Here is a 19191-nt window from a genome sequence, read left to right as displayed (position 1 = left end):
CGTGAGTGAATTACAGGATGAAATGCTACACACAACACATGGATATATGAAGAAAACGGCTCCCAGAACGACAGTGCCACTAAAACCGCCCTGCTCTTGATACTCTTCCAGGGCCTAATCTCCTCCAGCAGGGAGATTCGAGCTCCTTTCCTCGCTTGGTCTTGGAACACAAAGAGCTTTTTCCATGTGCCAGGAACCAAACTCCTTCCTGTCTATGATAGGGCTTCTTGCATTGTGCTGCACAGGATAGGGGGTCAGGACTACTCAAGCCCGCTCCCATTTCCCAAAAGCGCAGTTAGCCAGTGAATATGGAATCAGGCCAACGTTTGTATAGGAGGAAATGGCATATTGGACTGAGATTAAGGCGGCAGTCTTGCAGGATACTGAGAGAGGAGGCTGAGCCTGTGGAGTAGCAATAATGAGGACTCTGTGGTTTAAGGACTAGCAGGATAGATTAAGACCACTCATCCATGTAATGAAGTGCTATAACGCTGCATCAGCAGACACTCAAACCCAGCTGATTAATCGTTGGCTGGAAGGACTATGGAACACATCTTGTCCTCAGGACATCAACCATTAGAAATCTAGTGTTTTACATGTCAAGCAAATATCGTGGTTGTAATCTGTCAATCATCACAACCTACAGTTACATCACATTTACTCTGGACACAAGCAGTAAGGCAGTAAAGCAGCAACTGTGACAATTTATAATTATTTGAGAAGTTGATAGGCCAAAAAAAACTTAATTGGAAAAATTAAATCAATTAAGCATTACTGACATATGACTATAAATGAAAACAGTTATTTTCATGTACTACATTTTTCTATTGACCCATTAATGATTTTCTACTGAGCCAAGCAGAACCACAAAATAAAATGAAATGAAATTAAAATAAATAAAAAATGAATAACAAAAAAACTAACATACATGACAAGTGATTAGGAGAAATGCTGCAGACAAAAGAAAAAATTATTAGCTGCATGCACCCAGTGTGTGAAGTTGCATCTTGTGTTGTGAATACAGGCTGTGACCAGAGAAGAGTTAAAGGCTAGATAAAGGATAGTATTTCTATTATCTTCCATTCTCCAGTGGACTCTCTGAAGAACAGCTCCCGTTCACTGTAGTGTGTTCCAGCTCATAGACCCTGTCAAGCTCCTGAAGAGCCTCCACTTAAGCTTAACACTGCACTTTAGCTAACAGCTGGAGCTGCGCTCTAAGATAACACACGCTGATAGTATGATGTTGGTAAGGAGCTGGCAGCACTTCTCAAATTATATATTCATGGAGCGCTATCAGTGTGGCTTATCATCTATCCAAACAAGTCGCTGACAATGAGACTAATTCTATAGCTGAAACTGGAAATGCAAGTTGCCACAATAACCCATTTTTGTAAGTCATCTCCATGGATATTGGTTTAAGGGTGGGGTGAACAGACATACAATGATATACTTGGAGTCAAAAGACACACCACAATATAAATGAGCGTGGGAATATAGTATTTCAAATGTTAGCTGTGAAACATTGTTAATAAGGGTAATTCCAGCAGTCGACTCACTGTTACATTCTGGCAAACTTTGCAAGGTCATGTAAATTATTGAGTGCTTCCCATGGATATGTTTGAGAGTAGTCTATCTACACTCAAACACTACTGTAGCTTGCTATTTTCCATAGTTCACCCAAAAATAATAATCCTGTCAGCATTTACTCATCTTCATGTTGTTCCAAACCTGATGAATTTCTTTCTTCTGCAGGATGCAAAAGGTGAAAGAATCAAGTTTCCATAGTCTTTTTTCAAGTCTTTTGAAGCCAAACAGTTATTATTCAGTTCTAGCTCTTCTTGACGCATTCATGAGTAATATGAGTAGTCTAATACGTGAGCAAGCTACTGTTAGACACACTCAAACATACCCATGGGAAACACTCATTAAATTTATATATGACCTTGCAAAGCATGCCAGAATGTAACTGTAACAAGGTTTGTGTTCAGGGAAGGAGGTGGAAACCGACAAATGTTCAACGTAAAACTTTAATCACAAAATAAATAAACAACAAATCGAAAGTAAAGCGGCAGCCCCTCACAGATGACTGACGCATAAACTAAAGCAAGGCAGCAACATAAAGTCCAGGCCTGGTCCTCTCTCGTCCCTCACTGTTGTCAATCCTCCTTTTACCCTTCTGGAGCTCCTCTGTGATACTCGAGACCGGTGTGGCGCACAGGTGACACTCATTAGCACTCGCACCACCGGCCTGCTCCATTCCCACTGCTCTCGGCCCCGCCCTGATTGCCACAGTAACATTGAAACATTCTTTTATGTTTGATCTTTTCAATAAATCGGTTGATTCAGTTCACAAAACTGGTCTAAATGAATCATTCAGGGGCCCTGAGTTCAACATTGCAACAGCCCACCGTTTAACAGCCTATTGAGGGGGAAGATTACAGAAGACCGTACAGGTATGAAATTACATTAGGGGAAGTAAATAATGACAGATTTTTTTTTTTTTTTTTTTTTACTATGAACTATTCCTTTAAAGTCATTACAAAATCAAACTTGAGAATTGTTATTGACATCTTATTGACCCAATGACATCTTTTTCTCATTTGAGAAGCCATTTCCCTCACAATAGGGATGAAAAGCAATAGCAACTTCCATTTCATACTGACTTTAAATATATGAGACTAAAAGCTGTCTGTTGAAAGCTAGGAAAATTACAGATTCAACAAAAAATGTCAAGTATAATTTGGTGCTGGAGGGCCTTCTCTACCCACACATCACTGCAGGACGAAGGCATCTGTTTGAGAGAGAGAGAGAGAGAGAGAGAGAAAGATAGCAAACGATAAGAAAAGCATGGATGGGTCTGACAGATCCCCAGGACAAGGCATCTGTTATCTAGAGCTACTCCTGAGTGATGCCACAGTCTGAAGGAATGTATGCTCAGCTCAATGCAGTATGCATCCAACTTTATCACAGCCAAAGAGCTGAACTAGACAAAAATATATGTGAATCTCCAAAGCAAACAGCATCATGAACTATGGGCAACTTTTTTATCTTCATCCTGGGCATCCCAACACGAGCGCTCTCAGTCCCTAATCTCTGCCAGGACCACTCTCACAGTGTGGCACCTGTAAACCGTGGCACCATCTGCCTGCTGCCCTATTGGGCACCATTAGCACACACACAGGAGAAACAGCCTGATATTTGAACCGATCTCTTTAGGCCAGCAAACAGTCCACCAGTAGGCTAGGGCTGCTATGATTGCTGGGAAACATCCTCAACCTGCAGAGCCTGATGAGAGGTGAGATATCTGTCACTGGGTCAATAGGCATGAAATTCAATTCTCAATAATAACCAGTTGCAGATTATAATCCTTAGTGCGGAAATCCAAATACAAGATAAGCCCTTTTTTTCAATGGACATCTCTGACTGTAAATTACACAACGGTTAAATTGAGCTTTCAAACTAAATGTTAACTAGTTTCCAACCTAGATCAAAATTGTATTTGTGTATTTTGGTGGTTGTTAGCGCCGCATTACATTCAAGACAGGCAGTTAACACCAAGGACGATAACTGTAACAAGAAAATGTTAACAACTGTTCTAATTCTATGTGAATAGTAAAGTAACAATAACGACACAGATGAACGATATCATTGGAATCACTTTCACACAAAAAATTCAGCTGATGAATGATAAAACACTGACAGCTATTCAGAATTCAGCTGACTTTAAAGAGCTTAAGGATTTCAAGAGGCTGATGACAAAACTGCAGCATTATCGCTCAATTGTGTGGATGTTAATATAGTTACTGTGTAGTTACCATTATCATTATATCAATTAAGAGTTGAGGAAACTGAAATCTTACAAGTCACTCAGATTTCCACGAGTAACTGTACCATGTTGGTTTGGCAAAGCCAAGTATTGTGAGCCACAACGTAGCCACATACAGTATGGAAACATGCATTTTCACAAAATAAGATGTATTATGACCATGTATGAACACAATCATAATGGATGAATCTGCGGAAAAATCAATGATTCCACAGAAACACAAAGCACTGTTTTATTACATTATTTAGGCGATGGAGCTCTCGGTGCCGATTCTTTTAAAGCACTCTTAAGAATCAACCTGACAGGAGATTATGTCTTAAAGAGGAGTTCACACTGACAGTGATTTGCAAAGACAAAGTGTCTGAATGACATTTTCATTGTGACATAAGAAAGAACTTTATGCAAATGAGCAGCGGCACAATATATAAGGCTATGACTATGACATGGAGTTTGAACGCATACTAGAAACCAATAGACAATAACCTCCAGGGATTTAATTAGTGTGAACAGGCTTCAGTTATAGACCGTAGACCGCCTCCATGATATTTTTTACCTTCAACCTCAGACAACACAAAGAAAAGGATCTTTATGCAAACAGCCTACTGATTGCTCTCATCAAAACATCTACAAGCCCTTTCACTATTGAGAGAACAAGAATAGTGGAATAATTCTTTGAACTGAAGACAAATGGGAAATGTTTTTTCAACATTCAGTACCAAGATGCAGTTCTGACCAGATTAAAGATGGATCTTAAAGGGCATTCCAAAACCTTTCATCATAAAGTTCAATTAGCTCCATTATTAGAGGCTAGCTTGTTATATGGTCTGTGCATGTTAAGATAAGACAAACAGGTCAAATGAAAAAACATTTTTTAGAATATTATTGGAAAATCTGATTATAACTTTAATTTGTTCATTGCCATTTCAAGCAATGAGGTCTCATCAAATGGAAAAGCTTAGGGAAATGTGTTTTTATCCCCTCAGCTTGATAGGGATGTAATACATGACATCATCAGGAATCCATTAGAAAATTCATTATCGCTAAAAGAGAACAGGCAAAGAAAACAGTTCAAAAAGGTGAAACTTTTGCCATGCGCGTGACTGATTTATCACAAAGTGCGAGTTATGATTTATTAAAAGTGGGCCTGAGTGCAGAGAATTAATTCACAGACTAGATTGGTTTGAAATAACTTGGAGCTACACTGGGAGGAAGATTAATGTCACAAGGGGGAGAAAATGTCCGTTTCCTCAACAGACTGGGTCCGTTGCAGAGACAAATGCCTGGCTTCAATCGCCCCCTCTGGGAAAGTGTGATCTGGTGAGCGGCAAGAGGTTTATTTAAAAGAAAAATTATACAAATGAAACGATCCTACACATGGGAGCTAGGAAAGCAGAGATGAAACTCTTGGAGAATGTGTGGGAGACTATTTTGACAGTGTTTCTGAAGTTCTGTCAGAAGAATATTACGTTCCCTGAACAGTTCAGAACCATTTACACTATAACTTATTTTGGTTCTACTCCTATAATGCAATATGGCAAACCCATTATACAATAGGCATCACAACATTATGCTGTAAACATATAAAAGTTTTTTTTTTTTTTAAAGAAGTCAATTTAAAATAACTGTTTTCTATTTAAATATGTTTCTATTTAAACTAATCTTAACATTATAGCAATGTATTGTAGAATGTATGACCTTTTTGCATTTTGTAAAAGCAGAGATAATATAGAACAAAATGAGGTATCAGTTGTAGTATGTGTAACACAACAATAGTTGACTAAGAAAATGTCAACCACCCATTGTCCTGTTTTTGCCTTGGTCCCCTGGAGCATTTACAACACATGACCTTAATCTGGGGACCTGACCCACATAATCCTGGAGGTAGAGGAGGTCTGCAGCATTCTTAAGCACATTAACTGTTGCTGATTCCAGCCACATACTCTGGCATGTATAAATGTGCTTATCGCTATCACTTTGATCAGACACCACAGCGTGGTACACATGAAATCTGTTTAAGTTTCCTTATGATAGCCTTGAGAGCATAATTGCAGTTTTGATGATTTCATACAGAAAAATCAGCAAATTGGCTGTTTGAAAAATTGAAAAATGCCCTTGTACGGTTCAAAAAGTCTATAAAACCTTGCGCTATTGTGAACATCAATGAGAGGTGTGAAGAGAAACAGAGGATGCTGTTATGTAACCTCACACAATGGAGTTGTGGGTATAGTGGAGGTGGGTGGACGGAGAGAGAGGGTGGAAAAAGTGGACTGTGTGTTTTGTCATTTCTTATATGCTGCAGTGTTACAGAACATCGCCTGAAAACTAACAATATAGCAGAATGGTGATAACTGAAACTGAATTTTAAGGCTGTTTTTTAATATAAATAAAGTGAAATACACATAACTTTTAATGTATTACAGCACACATTCATATGAATACTTTGAAATGGTGTATTTAATCCTTATTCTATATCATTAATGGTTACTTTTTATTTAAAGAACACCCTTTTTTTCAATTCAATCAATTTCTAATGATATTAAGTGAGTACTTCCTTCTTTCTTACATATTCTGAAATATATTCCATGCCATCACCACAGATTTTTACATTTTTACTAAACCTTTGGAAAGTGCACACACTTTTTTACATTATTATTAGTATGAGTTTCTAACAACTGCAAGAGTCATTAATCATAATCCTCACTGCAAATAAACAGATTTAATGAGTGACTCACTAAGAGTGACTCAGTAAACCCAATGTTACTGAAAATAAAGAATCTTGAGAGATATTGAGGATCTTCACATCCAGATGTTGGATTGGGGTGAGCTGACCGACAGGCAGCTGTGTGGAGAATTGCGGCTGTCGGCTGAGAAATAGTGCAGATGTCTCTGTCTGGAGGCCATATTTGCCGGGCTACAGCAGACAAATGGATCACATATCTAGCAAACCTGAATCCATCTGATCCTTACAGACTCAGGCATGATTAAAGTTCCCATCTGGAGTGTGAATGAGGAGATCTGGATGGATATGTGCTCACAGGGTCAGCAGCCATTACAATTGGGAAGGAAATTTGCACAATTATGGTATCAAATCCTTTATCGAATGATATAGATGCACGTATGTTTTATTCAGCAAGGATGCATTAAACTTATTAAAGACTTAACATTGTTCTATTTCAAATAAATGCTGTTGTCTTTTCATCAATGAGTCCATAAAAGCATCACAGTTTCCCCAAAAATATTATGCAACACAACTTTTTTCAACATGTATTACAATAAGAAATGCTTCTTTAAGCATCAAATTATCATATTAGAATGATTCTGAAGGGTCATGTGACTGTGAAGACTGCAGTAATGATGCTGAAAATTCAGCTTTTAACAATGACAATAACAATGAATAAATACTATCAAAGCATTTACTGAATTAATCTGTTTAATGTTAATTTCTACATATACAATTCTAATCCATTAGTATTTCAAGTATTATCAATGAATTAACAATGTATAATAGTATGTTAACATTAATGTAGATTAAAAAATGCAGATAAAAAAAGTTGTACATTGTTTGTTTATGATACCTAATGAATTAACGGTAACACTTTTGTTTAGGGTTCAATTCTCACTATTATCTAACATTAACTACGTTTTTTTTCCTCAATAAACTCCTAATTTCTGCTAACTAATAGTTAGTAAGGTAGCTGTTAATTTGTATATAGTTCTAAGGTATTGGGTTGGATTATGGGATGTTGAATATGGTCATGCAGAATAAGGCATTAATATGTGCTTTATAAATATAAACAGCCAATATCCTAGTAATATGCATGCTAACAAGCAATTAGTTAAATGCGATAATTGGACCCTAACTTAAGTGTTACCTTATTAACTAATGTTAACAAATTGAGCACTGAAACATTTTACATAACCATTTTATTAGTATAAAATAGACTAATACAACTAAAAAAATTTGGCTACTAAAAAAACACTTTTTAATTTCAAAAACATATTTTGAATATCACATCAAGTGACTTTTTAATTACATAAGATAACAACAGAATAAGAAACTTTATCATAAATTGACAGCTCTAACAGTTTTTGTCCTGTCATCGATGTTATTTTGGGGGGGGGGGGGGTCTGCTTTGACTCAATAGCAACTAAATAAATGTCTATTCCACATCTAAATATAGTATCAAAAAAATTACCCATTTCTTAGACAAATGTGTTTTATATCTAAAAAGCTTAATATTCAGCATTATGCATGGGCTTCATAATACAGGGTGAATACAAGCAAATTTGGACATTTTTATGATAATGTGTAATTGCTGTTATTTTAATGATGCCAAATGGTTTAGTTTCTGAAAAATGCCACAACACTATACTATAGCATATACAGAGGGAAAAAAAATATTAAAAAAAATTTCTAGGTTCTCAAATAAATACAAAACTTTCACACTTAACCATTTGTTCCACTATTTCTGTGTTCACTCTGTTTTTTTTTTATTAGGATTTATTTGAATTATTTGTGTGAAAAGAGAAAACATCCTGGAAGACGACCGCAAATGTGTAATTCGATGTTCAGCTCTTTAGAGAGATTTGTGAGTACTTACTGAACTATATTATATACATTTGACCACCCAATAAGATATCCAACCTTGGACATTTAATAAAGCATGCCATGTCAAGCATCTACATTTAATTTACACTTGTCCTGGATAGTCACACATATGATGTCTCCATGGAGACCCGCTGCAGACTCTGAGCTTATGAATATACAGTGAAAAAAAATCCTCCAACCAATCTCAACAGTATTAGTACTTCGGTGAGCTGACTGTCATCCATCAATATAGCACTACACTACTACACCCCTACTTTCATTTTCTCACCAGATTTATTTCACTCCAAAACATCAGAATCAAGCCGGCAGAGGAAAGCAGAGTGAGCGAGGCCTACAACGATCTGAGTTTTTTTTCCCTTTGGGACCCCATATGCTTCGACTGCTAAAATAGCTTGTCTCTAATTGCTGCTGGGATATGTGAACAGGTTGTAGAGGTGGAGAATAGATAACCCATCCCGTCATGTCTTCATCAGTATGTTGAGTCACGCTCTGCAATGTTCCACTCACTTCAGGCTAATGAATCTAATCAGCAATTTACTGCAATAAGATATACTGTATTCCAGATGTTCTTTCTGTAGGGTTCTGCATTGAATGCTTGTGGAAAAGGTGGAGAATGTGCTGAATATGTGGAAAAATGCTGCGCAGAAATCGTCTGGAAACACTCTTTCCAATTCACACTCCCTCTGGGCTCATATACACAGTAACACCTCAGAATTCAGACCTCAGTGCTTCGGATAAATGAACAGAAAAGGAGCTTCCCCCCCATTGAGAAACAAACGCTTCTTGCGTGAGACATCAAGAGTCGTGCTCACCACTAAAATCCCCCAAAGGTGGCCAACCATCCAGTGAGATGTGAACGTTTCGTTATGTCAGAGTAACTGATGTCTTTCTGCTGTTTTATTTCTGCTTCTCTTGCTTTCCCTCCCAGCACTCTTTCCTCCTTTCTTTCTCTCTCTTCTGCGACTCACTCAAAGCCATCTGCACTGTAATTCAATCATCACACTAAGCAGTGAAAGTAATGATTACTTGGATTAGCTACAGGGCTCCAAGCCACTGTCTTAATATTGACTGGCAGTGAGTGCAAATATGAGCTCGGCCAGCAGCTTCGTTTCACTTTTTGAGGGATGTTTTATGATGTTGTCTGAACTCACCTCATAATATTGCCAATATTTTACAATATACGTGATGCAAGCTATTTTTAGATAGACAGGTAGGTAGGTAGGTAGGTAGGTAGGTAGGTAGATAGATAGATAGATAGATAGATAGATAGATAGATAGATAGATAGATAGATAGATAGATAGATAGATAGATAGATAGATAGATAGATAGATAGATATTATAACAGCACCTCTCTCCCCAGTCTGATTCAGAATTCAGAATGTTAACAAACAAGAGGATCGTCCAGAACGGATTTCAAGCACGGACTTTACAAGAACAGATTTCACAGGAAATTTTCAGAGTAGTGTGTTTTTTCCCCCGTAATTTTCTTATACATTTTAGGTATGATGTTCTACACCATTTAATTATGATATTTGTCTGAAAACTATGGTAATACAAACAGTAATCTATCACAAAACCAAGGTTAATTTTCCTAAGGGGCGGTGAACAGTCTTACAAAAGCAAGAGCTTACAAATGCTACAGTAAACACTACATCAATACTGTAATGTTAGTTAGCAGGCTAGCGGAGGCAAACGCTTTGCCCTTTGTTTACATCATAGCAACTATTAAACTTAGGAACTGTTAATAGAAACGCAACTACAAATAATAAGACATGCTTACAAGTTGTGATCCACAAATAACAGATTGTCCCGACAAATTGGGAACTGCTCCATTTCAGGAGAAGCTTTTGTGCGTATAGCCTGCATTGTACTCTGTCTGTCTACTGTTCTCCGTAAAATGTGCAGCACACAGATAAACGTTGGGGTATAATTTTTAGGAACAGTGTTTAAAATCAATTTTAACCACTCTCATCAGCCTTAGGAAGGTCAAACAAATAAGTTTTGGAAAAGGGGTCGAAAAAACAGCATCTCTTTGACATATAATTTTGCCTCGCACTTTTTTTTGCGAATTCCGTGGATGGGGATTATTTCAATGAGTAGCATTGTGACTTCACAAAGCCCAGGAAAAAAGCGTTTAAATATTAATAATATAAATATAAAAAAAATGTATGCTTAAATAGCAACATTACACACTAACTAATGTTGAAAAAGTTCAAAAGCAATAGGACCCCTTTAAAATTAAATTAAATGCTGTACCAATGTAAATGTACATCTAGGCAACTAGTAATAGCCAGAAATAAACTCTACATTCATATTAAAAATGTTTACAAATGTATAAGGGAAACTGCATGTGTCAAACACACAACAATTCAATGTTGGCATCAATGACATCAGCCACTTGATTGTTCAAAGCTACAGTCCTTAAACTAATAAGCTATGATTTTATAATAATAGGATTTTCATACAAAACAAATGCAGGTGCTGCATTTCAGTCAATTGACCAAAACTTTGTTACAGAGCACAGAGAGCATCCAGACCAACCAATCACTGTCAAACAGGAGACTGCAGTTGCTCTGACTGGAACTAATTGGCTTCTGGGTAGCTTTGTGTTTCCAATACAGAGGTGGAGCTTTACATAAAAGCTAACCAACAACACTTTCACAGAGGCATATCACTCTCTGTTTGAAGAAGCAGACTCATTGTTTGAGTGACAAAAAACTATGTTACATGAACATGTGAACTCAACACAGATTTTCATAAACACAATTTGAGTCTTCCTAAGTTAAATGACTTACAATAATCAACCATGACCTGAAATAACCAACTATAAAAGACATAATACTCCAAGATTTAGCTTTTCCCACAGAGCAGCATCAAACATATTCAATGTCAAAAAGCTGTCATCGTTTACAGCCTACATCTACGTGTTGCTTCGATGGCAAGAAGCCAAGTGATGAAGCTCGCTGGCAGCTCATTCCTCTCTCTCCTATTGTGAAAGTGCAGTGATGTGGATGCACCTCATGCTCGTTCACCCCATCATTACAGGGGGCAGTGTTTAGCAGAGCAGGAGTGTGCTGATGCCACACTGGAGAACAGGCAGACGAGTGCCGAGACACAGCCTGGTGCTCAGCGTCATGACGGCCGTGGCTCTCTGCCTTGAGCCCCAGGGGTTATTATAATCCAAACATGCTCTGCGCAGACAGGCACGTAAGACAAAGAAATCTCAGTCGAGCTGTTGTGTGAGATGCTGTTGATAATGTCACAGATGTGGTGGAGGAGATAGAAAGCAGACCAGCACAATGCATCCTGATGTGCAGCCAGCTCAGTTTGTGGTATTCGAGGCAGAACATCGATGAGAAGCTCAGTCCAGGTGGGCATATGAATGTTCACGCTTGCTTTTCAGATGACAGTGAGAACCTGCCAAGCAAATCTAGTTCTCAATGGGAGAGTGTTTTTCTCACCATCTGAAATGCATCCTCACCCCCCCCCCCCTTCTAAAAATAAATCATGTTTACCACCCAGCTTTGTCTAGAAGTTGTTGCCTGTTGAAAGACATTTTACTCCTAAAAATGTTCATATAACTCTTTTTTTATGCACGCACAAACAGCATTCCACCTCTGAAACGCCTATACGAAGGGGAAAGCATCAGAATCACATTGCAAATCAAGTGAATATATTGGGCTTTCAAAAACATTTATCATTACTTAAATTAAAAAAAGTGATGTGATGCTCATCAGGATCAGCTCCATAATCATATGAAAGTCTGGAACATCACAGTATTCAACATGGGACCCCTCTGAAAAAGACCAGCTCAGCCCAGTAATGAATTGCCATGCTGGTTTATGCTGGTCTAGTTGGTGGACCAACAAAACCAAGATGTTCACCAAGCTGATTGACCTTGCTGATAATGCTAGTTAGGAAGCTTCTTGAGAGCATCAGCACCCAAAACACAACATATTCTGGTATTTTCAACAGCTTGAGTGAAATCCTAAACATACAGCCATAATTAAAAGGTATGGCAAGTGTTCTCCTTCTCATCAGAAAGTACACCCAACAACTTACGATCTCTCTTGCCTACCAGCCATGACAACATGGTAAGCAATAACGCAAACGCTTTTTTAAAAAAAATCAAGCAAGACCTACTTGCTTTCCCGGGTTTGGGCCTCTGCAGGAGCTTCTGCACCGTCATCAGGTCCTCAGTCTTCACCGCTTGAAGTAATTCATGATCTTTCCCCATCGTTATTTATTTTACATCCAAAGCATCCTCTGAATGTGTGGTGTTGCCCGGAGATTTCCTCTGCGGATCCTCCCTCTTGCGATGGACCTGCAGGGCGCGATGATGATGATGATGATGATGGTGATGATGATGCACACTGGCGGAAGGATGCTCGAATACTATAGAGCTGGTGCAGCTGGCTCCTATGAATCACAGATGTTCTTATTCTGATATCAAGAAGACAAGCAACACGGCGACGGACTTGCGATTAACGCATCGGTGATGGATTGGATCTTCAGTCTGCGTTGTGATGGCCAAAACTGAACAGTTTGTTCTAGAAAACCATCATCAGATAAATCAGCTTCAATCACGTTTTGGTAGCGAGAGCGGAGTAGATGCGATGCTTTAAAATACAGCAAAATCAATGTTCCTTTAAATTCCCACGAGCATTTTTTTCCTGGGATCCGTGAGGCTGTTCAGAAGACGCGTCAGTCGGCGGTGCCATCGCTCCGTAGTACTCGACCCGTTATTTTCTATGCTGCGATGGAAATACACAAGGAGCGTGCAATGTGCATTTCCCCAGCCGTGGATTGGGCTGACATTGCTGTGGTAAATGGCTCCGCTTCATCCAGAGGGCGGTCCCAAAGTGTAGGAACACCCCCCTATTCCAGTGTTGACAGCCACATGCTACGAGTCTACATTCATGCACTGCTGTATCATAAAGACATGCTGTTGAAAACACCATTATACCCTGTAGCTGGCACTGGGAACTTTGTTATGATCTTGTTTTGTAACCTAGCTTTTGCCCAACTGCCAAAGGTGGATTACAGCTGGACAACTCACCTGTGCACTGGAAACACATTTCTCCTTTAAAACGAAACATTTTTATGCTACTAGTAATTATTTGTAATTAATAAATAATACGATAGTCAGTAGTATTGAATTAGTCCCTAATACTTCCTTTGCTTCTAGTAGTGCCTATGTCAAATAGTGGCAAGTTCCATTTTCCAAATATTGCTAAATTGTCATTAGTAACAATTATTAACAAAACCATTGACGATTCATTACCAAAAATAAAGCAAATAACAAGTGACATGAGAAACATTAACAATAGTTTATCAGGTGCTAATATGCAAAACTAAAAAATAATTATTAGCAGGTAATGAAAAACTATTAGTGATGATACTGCATGGATATTGGATTATATCTACACTGAAAAAAATGATTAGTTGAATTTAATAAAAAAAATTATGGTAAGTGGTTGCACACAATTGATTTTAGCTATTTATGCAAATGCATTAAGTTGAACTTAATCAATTTTAGTTCAACTTAATGCATTTGTTTAAATGTAGCTAAAATCAATTGTGTGCAACCACTTACCATAATTTTTTTTTATTAAATTCAACGAATAATTTTTTTTTCAGTGTAATGAGTAGAATCTAGTGAAATATATTAATCACGATTAGAAAATATAAAAAAAAATAGTCTATTGAATTACTTTTTCATTTATTAAAAAGTACTAACATAAAAATATATAGTTAGTTTAAAGGAATTTGTTGTCATTTATCTGGATGCTGTAAGGAAGATTTCCATAAAGATTGAGCATTTCCGTTGTCTTGTAGGATGCTATGATTCATGCAATTTTCCAGATTTGTTTTCTTACAAGTTAAAAGAATACATAGGACATAAAATAACACTTGCAGTTTTGTTTTTCTTACCTCTCAGACCCAACAATGCTGTCAGTTCTTCAGTTTGAAGGAGCCTGAAGATTACAAAGTAGGATACACAAAGAGTTTGGCTGCATGAAGCCTATAAAACAAAACTGTTCCCTGAATGCCTGGTCAGAGTTATTGTCTTAACTACATGGGGTTTCTTTCAGAGTCTTATATCCAAGTCACAATGACCCTCTTTCAGAGCAGGATCCAGATCCATGACTGTCTGTCATGTTCTGTTCACAGCTACTTAACACTTGATTTACCACCTCAGAAAAGAAAACTGTAATATTATGCCTATATAAGGTTTTTTTTTTTTTTTTTTTTGTTTTTTTTTTTTTTTTTTGAAATTAGGAAAGTTACTGATCTTGTCACCCAAAGTCTTTGAATGGATATTTCACCCAGATAGTTCTATCATCACTTACTCACTCTCATGTTGTTCCAAACCTATGATTCTTTGTTTGTTTTTGTCCATACAATGGAAGTCAATAGTTACCAAAACTGTTTGGTTTCCAACATTCTTCAAAAAGGTGGAAATCAAATTGGCTACAAAATCTTCAAAATGCTGGAAACCAAAATCAGTGTGTTTTAAAGAAGAAAGTCATAAAGGTTTTGAACGACATGAGGGTGACATGGGACTCAAACGTCTGAACAAGTCCATATAATGTTTCATCTTCATCATAGGCGATCTCTGAAAATTCTTTAATTTGTACATCAATTATTATTTTTATAATAATAATTATTATTATTATTATTATTATCATCCCAGAATGTTCTGCATCTACAGCACTGGTTTAGCAGTAGCCTAAAAATTAGCAACAGCAAGAGATTTATAAACTACCCAGATATTTTAATATTTTAAACGATTTTAAACATATGATATGAAAAGCCATTTTGCTCCAATTGTGTTTTAACTCTCTAATATGGTTTCACCAATTTGCCCTCATCATCACCATCATCAAACATACCTGCACATCCTCCATCCAGACATTACAGACCCTGTCCTGTTCGCTGTACTGTGATCCAGCGCCACCCAGTGTTACATAATAGAAAACCAATTCTAAAATACCCTATAACATCTTGCAGACCTCTAGTGTTCACTATGCACATTCAATTTCAGCTGTCAGTTTTTTGCAGATAGAATGCAGTGAATGGGTGGAGACAGGCCTCTTGTGGCTACCACCCTATATAAAGACCATGTATTGAACTCCATTAAAACGTGCATCTCATAAAATATGAAAATATTCAATATGAATATTTGAAAATATCAAATTCCATGTGGTCAAACACACTCTTCTGACAGTTCTGATAGCTTTTAGCAGTCATAAATATTTCTGAAATAAGACACTGAGCACTTAATTGTAACACTCATAAAACCGATGTGTTGGAAACAAAATAAATTGTGCTATTTCATGCCTATACAAGGATAAAACATTTTGTGTTAACTCAACCAGTGTAAACCATCTTAACACAAAGTGTGTTTAGATCTTTTACACACTAATGTGTTATAATCACACTATTTTTGTCAGAAATGTGCCATCTTTGAGACAATTTGACAAAAACATGCAATGCAAAAACAAACTCGCTTTATTAAAACTTGCAAATGAAATGCATGCAAATAAAAACACCTATTTTATACATAGACTATACCCAATAACATTATAGAAAGCATTTTTTTAACAAATAACCAACACAAAATGTGTTAAAATAGCCATAACACAACAATATTACTAAAGGGTTAGTTCACCAAAAAAATTGTCCCATTATTTACTGACCCTTAAGCCATCCTAGGTATATATGACTTTCTTCTTGCAACCAAACACAATCGGAGTTATATTAAAAAATATCCTGGCTCTTCTCAGCTTTATAATGGGAGTGAATAGTACCTTAGATTTTGAAGCCCAAAAAAGCTCATCCATCCATCCATCATAAAATAATCCATATCTGACTCCAGGGGGTTAATAAAGACCTTCTGAAGCGAAGCGGTGTGTATTTGTAAGAAAAATACCCATATTTATAACTTTATAAACTATAATCACTGGCTTCCGGTAACAACCATACGCGAGTCGAGTACCGGCGAAAGAGTGACCTCATCCTTTTTGAGAGTGTATAATACAGTAAGATAAGTGAATAAGACAACTGTTGCAAGAGGCTAGAGGCAAATGTTTTAGAATTAGATTGAGGAAAACTGCTTTAGGAGAAATATGCCAGCATCAAGCACTTTCAGACATGATGCAGGCTATAGGTGAATTACATATCACCCAGGAGAGACATTTTACACTTGTCTGAAAAATAAACATGATGTTCATGTTACATCAGAACTGCTGAAAGGGTACGGGTATTTGGCTTGCTGTACGCAAAGGGGGGACTCAAGAATGAGGCTCAACTCAAGCTCCAATTATCCCATGATACTATTAATGGCTGAAGACAGCTACTGTATATAAGGCAGAATCTCTTAAAGGAGTGAGGATGGAGGTGGTGACTAGGACAGATGCCAGAAAAACCATCACCAGAGACAGGCAGGCAGCAACGAGATTGATTGGCAGATTAGATAAGTGGCTCCTCCTGAACCTTAATAATAAGCATAATGAATGTTGGAACTGGATGAAATATTCTTAATGACATCAATCCGCAATCTGACTTGTAATGCAGCATGGAATCATAATCACACCATGTTGGTTCATTTGGCCAGAGGAGAACTGGTCTCTTGGTTTCTCCCAAGGTTTTTTTCCACTCTGGCACCGATGGAGATTGGGGTCCTTGCCACCATCACCTTTGGCTTGCTTAGTTGGCGACACTTAAAGGTACAATATGTAATTTTGTTTGCCGCTAAGGGTCGCTAACCTCTTACAATAACAAAGGCGTAGGTTGATGACGCATAAGCGGAATTATGGAACTTGTCGTCATGATGGATCTAATAATGTTTATGGATGAGTGAGTACACTGATGTTTTTAACATGACTGTGATATGAAGCAGGTCACGATTGCAAATGAGAGACAGATATCAGCGCCACACTCGAGTCCCGCGGATATAAAGGAATGAGGACATTTAATTCTACCGAACTACCCGCAAGTGTAGAATTACTACTCACACAGGTCAGTTTATTAGACAAATGAAGCTTGTAAGGTAACGCAGCGCCGTTTCACTTGGTCTACACTATCACACTAAACTGCATTTGAGTGTGTTGAAAGTTATAATGTTATTCTATGTGTTAGTTTGTCTGGATGAGACTAGCAGTAAGCTAGATCAACATTAGAATAACATACTAATCATATTCTAACATTTCATCATGTTAGCATTGATTAGTTTTATGTACATTTGCTCACCTGTCTAATAAAGTACATGCAGGAGCGGTGTCTCTGTCAAATCGAAGTAGTCACGGACGTGTAGCTCTTGGCATCTCGAAAACGCCACGCTGATATTGATCCTCGTTTTAGTTCTCCTTTTGTCCCAAAGTCTGCTTGCCATGGTCCATAATATTTGGACGAAACAACAATAGCGTGAGCGTGCCGCTAGTTGCAGTTGTCCACGTCTGTCGCCATGGTTACTATGGCAGTACGAGCGGAAACCAGGGATAACAAGGATATTACGTCATTGACAGGCGACAATAACCAGGGATGAGCCATTATTTAAAATGAGAATTTCTCTGAAATTAAAAATCTTTGTGAACTTTTGGGATATTGTAAGTACACAACTGCAGGAAATATATCACACTGTGCAAGTGATTTTGGGATATTTTATTACAAAAATCTTACATATTGTAGCTTTAATATTCAGCAATGTTATAATACATTTGACTGCACTGACACTGTTGGATGAGAAATGAACTGAGCTGGATGATGATATCAGTTTTCTCCAGAGCTGCTTCATAGCTGAACTGAACTCATGTAATAATTGATGAGTTTTACACTGATCTGAACCGAATTAACACTGTACGGACTTCAGCTGAACAATGACACTATTGTCTTTTTAGAGCTGCTTTACAGCAGAATTGAATTCTGTTTGCATCAGTGATCATTATTTTCCTGCTTATCACTGTAAAGCTGCTCTGAAACAATTATTTAGGTGACTTGACCTAAAACCTGGATTTTATCATTGTTTTCAGTAATGTGCAACCTCTACATATGTTAACACCTGAAAAGGGTGTTTTAGGGTTTCAAGAAATTGTAATATTTTAATTTAGAGGCACACATTATAGAAGTACTTTGTAGTTATGACGGATGCTGCACACTCGAGGTGGTTGAGGAGAGATTCCCTGATACAATTGTAAAGCGCTTTGGGTGTACAGAACAGAAGTAGGCTATATGAAAAGCGCTATATAAATGCCTCATTCATTCATTCATTCATTCATTCATATAAGTACATTGGTATTGTAAAGTTATTTCAAGCTGTAACGTTTCATATCACAACATTTAATGAGTCATCTCAAAATAACTGTGTATGTGTATAATTAGCTTTCATTGCCCACACAAAGCAGCTACCAAACTGCTACCAACCACACCCAGAAGTGCACAAAACCTGACAAAATCTCAGTTTACATTATAAAAATCATAACGTCTATTGAATGTTCCCATTTAGATAACTGAGTGTGTGTGTGTGTGTGTGTGTGTGTGTGTGAGAGAGAGAGAGAGAGAGAGAGAGAGAGAGAGAGAGAGAGAGAGAGAGAGAGAGAGAGAAATTAATGGGCTTGCTTACGAGACTCTGGTTTTTGTATATTTTACAAAATAAATCACACAAAACAATAACTCAAAACTTTCAAACCAGTAGCAACCATTCAGCTGATGAAACATGAGTCTACTATTTCACAGTAAATGTGGTATTCCGCG

General features: G+C 37.5%; 1 protein-coding gene across 22 annotated transcripts in view; it reads right to left on the bottom strand.

Annotated features, from left to right (window-relative positions):
• caskin1 (CASK interacting protein 1) overlaps nucleotides 1-13400 on the bottom strand; it is a 102221-nt gene extending 88821 nt beyond the window's left edge. For 12 of the 22 annotated variants that reach the window (XM_079888435.1, XM_079888451.1, XM_079888455.1 and 9 more), the window contains exon 1: nucleotides 12580-13399. In XM_079888435.1, coding sequence (XP_079744561.1) covers nucleotides 12580-12673 — 94 coding nt within the window. In that variant the 5' untranslated portion in view covers nucleotides 12674-13399. Of the gene's footprint in view, nucleotides 1-12579 lie in introns of all 22 variants that reach the window. The other 10 variants (XM_079888436.1, XM_079888444.1, XM_079888449.1 and 7 more) reach the window with 2 other exon arrangements.
• Between the last annotated feature and the right edge of the window lie 5791 nt (nucleotides 13401-19191).

The sequence above is a fragment of the Squalius cephalus genome (assembly GCF_949319135.1).
Source record: "Squalius cephalus genome assembly, chromosome: 1".
NCBI lineage: Eukaryota > Metazoa > Chordata > Actinopteri > Cypriniformes > Leuciscidae > Squalius > Squalius cephalus.
This window is presented reverse-complemented; position numbering and strand designations above follow the sequence as displayed.